At 59.8% G+C, this 7,172-nt stretch overlaps 1 protein-coding gene across 1 annotated transcript; it reads left to right on the top strand.

The window, feature by feature from the left end:
• Positions 1–1,051: 1,051 nt before the first annotated feature.
• CHMP6 (charged multivesicular body protein 6) lies at positions 1,052–6,931 on the top strand. Its single transcript, XM_060081498.1, has 8 exons — positions 1,052–1,182; positions 2,650–2,759; positions 2,911–2,998; positions 3,575–3,661; positions 4,490–4,555; positions 4,793–4,873; positions 5,913–5,967; positions 6,655–6,931. The coding sequence occupies exons 1-8, from the start codon at positions 1,117–1,119 to the stop codon at positions 6,708–6,710; spliced, it is 609 nt and encodes a 202-aa protein (XP_059937481.1). The 5' UTR covers positions 1,052–1,116; the 3' UTR covers positions 6,711–6,931.
• The last annotated feature ends 241 nt before the right edge of the window (positions 6,932–7,172 follow it).

Raw genomic sequence — 7,172 nt, 5'->3', positions numbered from 1 at the left:
TCAGTGGGCCTATGGACAAAGTGACCATGTGGGCAGGGATGGAGGCTCTACGGGATTCAGTTACATGGACTTCCCCTCACTGAGGCTCACCTGGCCACCGCTGCTGAGGGCCCAGTGGGTCAAGAGCACTGAGTCCCCCAGATGGCACTATTACCTGTGGGACCAGCCAGCTGCCCAACAGCAGATTAGCTAATCAGGACTCTTCCCTCGGGGGGGCAGTGACATGTCCTCACGGGAATAGACACTCTGGATACAGATTTGCCTCCCCCCTCGCCCAGGGGGCTTCTGCCAGCGGCACTATTGTGGACTGAGAGGCCCATCGTGGTGGCCTCGCAGCACTGCTTCTGATCAAGGAGTTCATTTCACAGAAAGGGGTGAGCGCTGGACTCATGCCATGGGACGCCCCATCTTATCATGACCCCACCGCCCAGGAGCTGCTGGGCTGCTAGAAAGGTGGCGGGGCCCATGCAGACTGGGCTGCGGGATCAGTTGGGGAGACCAAACAGGGCTGGGTGCCATCCTATGACCCCCACCCCAGCCAGGACACACGGGTGGGAGCCAAGGCTGCAGGTGTACGTGGCGCCCCGCCCTATATCCCCGATGCCCCGTGGGGGCTTCTGCCCGGACCCACGGAACCAGAAGGTGGGCTCCTCCGGGGACTAGTCACTGGCCTGGACGACAGAGCGTGTGGAGCATGCTGCCCAGGGCGCGGTTCAGCGGACACTCTGACGCCCAGGGTTGTAACATCACTAAACGCAGCATTTTGTGGTCCGAGCCGGCGGGGCAGTGACTTGTGAACAAGATTTCTGACCGCCCGGGAGACGGTACACGCTGTCACCCTGCGAGGGTCCCACCGCAGTGGGAGATGGAACTTTTAGTCTTGAAGTCCGCGCAGGTGAGGAATTCTGGAAATGCACGTGAACCACGCGATCCAGGGCCCCAGAACCCCGGCAGCTTCTCGGGGAGGGGCCTCCGTCTGCGGACAGCCGCGTTCCGCGTTCTGCGGCGCTTGGCCCCGCGCGGCCGCCGTAGCGGGGTGGGTTGGGTCCGAACTACGGTGGCCGCGACGTGCGGAGCCGACCGGGCTGGGCGGCGGGCCGGGCCGCGCCGGCCGCCATGGGCAACCTGTTCGGCCGTAAGAAGCAGCAGAGCCGGGTGACGGAGCAGGACAAGGCCATCCTGGTTAGACGCCGGGCCCCGCAGGCGGGTGGACGCGGGCCGGGGACACTTGGGCCGGGCGGGGAAACCGAGGCACGGCGGCTACCGGCTCCGTTTCCGCTCTCGCCCCGGGCTTCGGCCCCTCCGGCCGCCCAGCCCCACGCCGGGGCCGCAGCCTCGGAGCCCGTCGGGGGCGGTGAGTGGTGGGCTCCCGGTGGGGAGCGTGTCCAGGTCCGGTTCCCAGCGAGTCTGAGAGAATCCGGTCGCTGCGGGTGTAGGCGGTCCCGGTGCGGCAATTGAGCTGTGCCTCGGGTCCCGGGAGGCGGTGCCCGCGTCTCACTGTTTCCTGGTCGTACCTTGTCAGCGGGTAGGCTGGCCACGGGGTGGGATGGCGGGCGCCTCTCACGGCAGCAGGGACAGGACGTGCGGCTGTCGCCGAGCCTGACCCACCGGCCATGGGGTGCGCTGGGGCAGACGGCCTCTGAAGAGAATGGAGTTGTGGAGGGAACTGGGGAGCGGCCGCTTGAGACAGACTGACCACGTCTACACTGGGGGCTAATTTCTCACCATGTTGAGTTTTAAAGATGTGCACACCTTTGACCCAGTTAACCCACTACCCATAACCGACCCTGAAGACATAATCTTCTATCTGAGAAGTGCCTTGTGCTTGCAGATGCTCACCATAGCGTTACCTGAAATGATGAAATTTGGAAGAAATGTAAATGGCTTAAAATAGGGAAGGAGAGACTAAGGCGTGTAAATGGGCTTGCATCCTTTTTGGGACACTGGGGTCCTAGGTGATTGGCACGGTCACGTGAACCTCACCTCAGTGCACCATCTGTTGTCCACTCATATATGGTGATAAGTGACAAGAGCAGGGGAGCTGATGGCAAATGGCTGAAGTCCACAGAGAAGTGAAGCTGGGAGGGAAGGCCCCAGTCTCCAGCCATGGCTGGGCTGGGATGGTGGCACTCGGGTGACTGTCACCAGCGACTTCTGTGTCGTCTCTTCACCTTGGAGGTGCTGGCCACAGTCCCTGACCAGCGCTCACACTCCTCACTGATGGCGATGCCCTGCCATGACGGTGATGCCGTGCCATGACGGCAGTGAGAGCATGCCCTCCACACCGGTGCTGAGGACATTAGGACTGGCTCTCTGTCTGGGGTGGGGGAGATCTTGGGGTTTTGTAGGATATTGAGCTGTATCCCTGGCCTCCACCTCCTAGATGCCAGTGGCATTCCCAGTGTGACAGGCAGGGATGTCTCCAGATAGTGCCCCTCGTGCCCTGGGGGGCAAACTTGTCCCCATGGAGAACTCAGTTTCAGAGGATGTGCTTCCATTGGTGGCAGTTGGGGCAGCCTGGCCTGTGGGGGGCCCTTCAGTGACCCCAGCAGCCTCTGTGCTGGCTCTCCTGGACACTGGGTAGCCCGGTGAGTGTCCAGCGCCCCCTGCGGGGGCTTGGTGTTAACACAAGGCCTGCTTGCCCGGCAGCAACTGAAGCAGCAGCGGGATAAGCTGAAGCAGTACCAGAAGAGGATCACCCAGCAGCTGGAGCGGGAGCGGGAGATCGCCCGGCAGCTCCTGCGTGACGGCAGGAAGGAGTGAGTGGGGCTGGGGGCCAGTCTTTGGGAGAGGGGTTCTGTCCCCCATCGGCCTGGAGCAGAGGTGGGCTAGGCCAGGAGGCTGGTCAGTGCCAGGCCAGGGCAGCTGATGGCCATGGCTGCTGGGTCAGTGCTCGGGTTCCCTCTGCAGACGGGCCAAGCTGCTGCTCAAGAAGAAGCGATACCGGGAGCAGCTCCTGGACAAGACAGAAAACCAGATCACCAGCCTGGAGACCATGGTAGGCCTAGTAGGGGTCGGGGGGGTGGGCATGGACCGTGTAGGCACCAGAGTCCCCTCAGATGACTGAAACCTATCATTTTCCTCTCCTGGACCTCTCAGCCCGAGGCTATGGAATGGGTCAGGCCTGGAGGTGGAGGAGAATCTTTGATGGGAGCCTGACGGTCCTAAGCGGCTGGGGCAGGTTGGCTCTTGCAGGATCGTGGCTGGGGAGCTAGGCCACTTCTGGGTGGTGGGGTGGGCGGGGAGTCTGCCCCAGTGACTGAAGAGGTGTTGGGATCTGCAGGAGGCTCCCGAAGTGATCCAGTTTCAGGACCCAGAGCTCTAGTTCTGCTCTTTTGCTAACAGAGCTGCTGGTTATAAGCAGTCTACTTTGCGATTCCTCCCAGGCCCTCTCAGTCCCGCCCAAGTATTGGTCAGGGCAGCGGGAAAGGATAGAAGGAGGAGGAAGGCAGAGACAGTTTGCTCTGAGGCCCAGCAGTCTTTGTCAGTGATAGTGTGATCCTAACTCCCTTCCATGGGTCTGCATGAGGTGGCAGAGAAGGTGGGCCCCTGACCACACGGGTTTCTTTCTCAGGTCCAGAGTATTGAGTTCACCCAGATTGAAATGAAGGTGATCGAGGGGCTGCAGTTTGGAAATGAATGTCTGAATAAGATGCACCAGGTAAGTCTTGCAGGACTGGGGACAAAGAGGAGGGGCAGCCAGTGGAACAAGGAGAGGGGTAGTCCCTGAGGCCACACCTGAACGCAGGCCTTCGGGCATGAGGGAAAGCCAGTCACTACCAGGAGAGGGTGACAGGAGAGGGTGACAGTCTAGTGGTACAAACTCAGGGATATTGACCTGAGAATAGGGACCCAAACTATACGTTGTGTCCAGAGATGCTAAAGTGACTAGAGGGACAGTCTGGTTTTAGTGGGGGAGGGGTGTGGTGAACTAATCTGGAGGACTTCCCGGAGGAGGTGAACACAGCTTCGTTTCAAGAAACAGCACAGAGGTGGATGGTGAAAGGAGAGGTGAGGCGCAGAGATGGTGTGCCCCAGTGCCCACCCCATCTCATTCCTGATGAGTGGATGGCAGTGGGGCTGGGCAGAGAGCTGAGGTTACACTGCCTTTCTGACTGTCCAGTGTGGTGGTGACCAGTCAAGCAAAGGTGCTGCTTTGAACCCAAAAGAAATCAAGTCACCTGGCCAGAGAAAAATTTTTATACTTTTGACTACCACTAGGGTTGATTTGGGTGCCAGAAGGGCCAGCAGGAGTCCAAGGAGGTCATTTGAGGTTTCTGAAAAGACTGTCTGACAGCTCCATGCCTCTGTGGACGGGCCCTGCCTGGCACAGAAATAACCAAAGATGTGTTATATCCTGCTTAGCGTGGCTTCATTTAAACAGGAACAGTGGGGCTAGGCCGTGTGCCCTGCCAATGTAGGTGGCCTTCGTGTAGGGGGTTCTGTTACATGCTTCACTGACAAGACTTAAAAACTTGTAACCGATCAGGTGATGTCCATAGAAGAGGTGGAGCGGATACTGGACGAGACGCAGGAGGCTGTGGAGTACCAGCGGGTAGGTGTTGCCGCACCACGGGGCCCGCCATCTGGCAGCCAGCGAGGACAGTGGCCAACTCGCTGAATGTCCTGCGCCGCCTTCAAGGGCCAGGCCTTCCTGCACCACGTGGGGGCTGCCTTCCTTCTTTCGAGTGAGAGGAGCCTTGAGCTGGGGCTGTCTCCTTCCTCCACAAGGGCCCCCCTTTCCCCCAGCCCAGCCCAGCCATGCTCCTCACCTCTGCTCCTCCTTTTGCAGCAAATAGATGAGCTGTTGGCAGGAAGTTTCACTCAGGAGGACGAAGACGCCATCCTGGAGGAGCTGGACGCAATAACTCAGGTAACAGGACCCCCAGCACTGACACAGGCCCAGGTGTAGGGACCCCCCCCAGGAGGACTCTGCTCACTGGCCTCGGTGAGCAGCTGTGTCAGGTTTCACTTGAGTACACAGCCCTGGTTCTGCAGCTGGTTTTCTTCCCTAAAACAACTGGCATTTGTGCTAAACTGAGGTCCCTTCTCCCCATCCACCTGGCTGACTGCAGGGCAGGACTGGCCTGGAAAGAACATTTTGCAGGTTGTCCACCCAGGTGTTGCAGGCCTCAGAGCAAACCAGGTGCCAGGACAGAGCGGAATGCCAACCCTCCTAGCTCCCTCAGCCCTTTCCTCCCCAGTGGGCAGTGTGTGGGTTTTAGATCAAATGGGGGCTTTTTCCCTCTTGTGGCCGGTCACTCGCTGTCACACACGGGGCCTCCATGTGTTGGCCCAGAGGCCTCTAACCAGCCAACCATCACTTCAGGCCTTGAGTCTGTGTTTGTTCCCTGATGGAGGGCGTCTCCATCTCTGTGGGCCCCTGCCTAAGCAAGCCGAATTCACACTGTGCCCACCAGCCTGCCACCCCCCAGCCATAGGCCAGGTCAGGCAAGCAGGTCCTTAACACTGCTGCTCGCTGCCTGGGGGCCCTATGTGCACCTGCCTGCTGATTTACTTCCTCCCAAGGCCCGAGAGGTAGACCAGCAGTCGCTGGAACAACAGGTGCCCCCCGGTACCACCACCTGAGGCAGAGGCGCCACTGGGGCCCCTGACCTGCATGGGTGCCTGTTTCAAAGCCCTTGTCTCAGACTCGGAATGGTACTTTGGGTTGGGAGCCCCTCAGGCTCTGAGTCGTTGAGAGCAGCCACCTTTTGTGGTCACTGTTCCCCCGGTGATATGAGTTGCAGAGATGCCAGAAGCCAGGGAGGTTGCACCCTGGGCTTGTGTGCTGGAGGATTTGTGTCCTATTTAAATCCCGCTGAGAGCGGCTAAGTGAACGGGATGCTGTTCTCTCCAAGAGAAGGACAAGGTAATTGTATCTCACAGCCTTTATCCTCTGTTTCTTGCAGGAACAGATAGAGTTGCCAGAGGTTCCTTCAGAGCCCCTTCCTGAAAAGATCCCAGGTACCCTCCTCGTTATGTCCTCTGGGGAACCGTGCGTTCTAGAGCAAAGCAAATATCCTGGCCCCTGGGCCCTGCCCTTCCTGCTTGGTGAGGGTCGGGCCCCAACCCCCCTGCTTGGTGGGCGTGCTTGCTGGCACCAGCTCAGGCAGAGCGCGGGCCTCGCCCTGGGGTTGAGCCCAGGCTTCTGAGCAGTTTCGGTAATCTTGTAAGAGCCAAACCCCGTTCAGAGAGGCGAATCCCAAAGTTAGAGTTGGGAAAGGGCCAGTTTAGCTGTGCAGGCTCTTCTGGGTCCAACCCAGGACCAGCCGTCCTCTAAACGTCACTGGGACGACCTTCCCCGCGGCATCGCTTAACACGCCTTCAGAAATTCTCTATCCGCCTGGACTCGTCTTTTGTGATTCCTCCTCAGTTCTTTCTGCTCCCTTGCTGCTTCTTGACCTCCTTTCCAGGGTCCGTGGGTAGGGGTGCACGCCCGCCTGCTGTGCTGTCCTGAGTGCTTGTGCCCAGTGCCTGCTGTTTGTCATCCCTCCCGGCTTCTGCGTGTAACTCGCCTTTCTCAGAGCTGTGCCCTTTCTTCCCAGAGTGCGAAGCCCTGACCTGGCTCCTTGCTGCCTCTTGTCCTTTTCGGGAAGTTCCCGCCTCTGGGGTCTTCTGTACACGACAGACATCTCTATGTTTCCTCCACAGAGAAAGTCCCCGTCAAGGCCAGGCCCCGACAGGCGGAAGTGGTGGCAGCCTCGTAACTTGTGTGGGACTCACGGGGATTCCAGAGGACTGGGGCCCACAGAGTTTGGGTGCGTGTCCGGCCCTGGCCGGGCTCCCAGGAGGCTGGCGCTGGGCCAGGTGGGCCGGGAGCTGACGGAGCAGCACAGCACACACAGGGCTCCTGATCAGGATGACTACGGAGCGTTTCCCTGGCGCTGCTGTCTTGCTCTCGTTTCTGGATTAAATGGCAACATTCAAACTCTCCAGCCAAACGCAGCTTCTGCAGCTGTGGTTCCCACGGGCCACGGCCAGGTCCAACGCTCCTGGTGCTGGTCACACCTCCCATCCCGGGTCGCGCGGCTCCATGGGCCAGTGTCTCCGCCACCCTGTCTTCTGTGGAAGGCACCTCAGACCTGGCCTCCCCACCCTTCCCTTTCCCTTCTTCCTGCTGCTCCCATTAGCTGGCAGGGCTTTGGCTAAGGGGGCCCTCCCTTGGCCTG

Source organism: Mesoplodon densirostris, chromosome 18, assembly GCF_025265405.1.
Source record: "Mesoplodon densirostris isolate mMesDen1 chromosome 18, mMesDen1 primary haplotype, whole genome shotgun sequence".
Classification (NCBI taxonomy): Eukaryota; Metazoa; Chordata; class Mammalia; order Artiodactyla; family Ziphiidae; genus Mesoplodon; species Mesoplodon densirostris.
Note: the sequence above shows the minus strand (reverse complement) of the source record. Positions and strands in the feature narration are given on the sequence as shown.

Excerpts from the sequence above, each read along its gene's own strand:
- CHMP6 (XM_060081498.1), top strand. The coding sequence starts at position 1,117 with ATGGGCAACCTGTTCGGCCGTAAGAAGCAGCAGAGCCGGGTGACGGAG. Across the intron at positions 4,556-4,792 it reads AGGCTGTGGAGTACCAGCGG|CAAATAGATGAGCTGTTGGC; the intron begins GTAGGTGTTGCC and ends CTCCTTTTGCAG. Across the intron at positions 5,968-6,654 it reads CCTTCCTGAAAAGATCCCAG|AGAAAGTCCCCGTCAAGGCC; the intron begins GTACCCTCCTCG and ends TTTCCTCCACAG.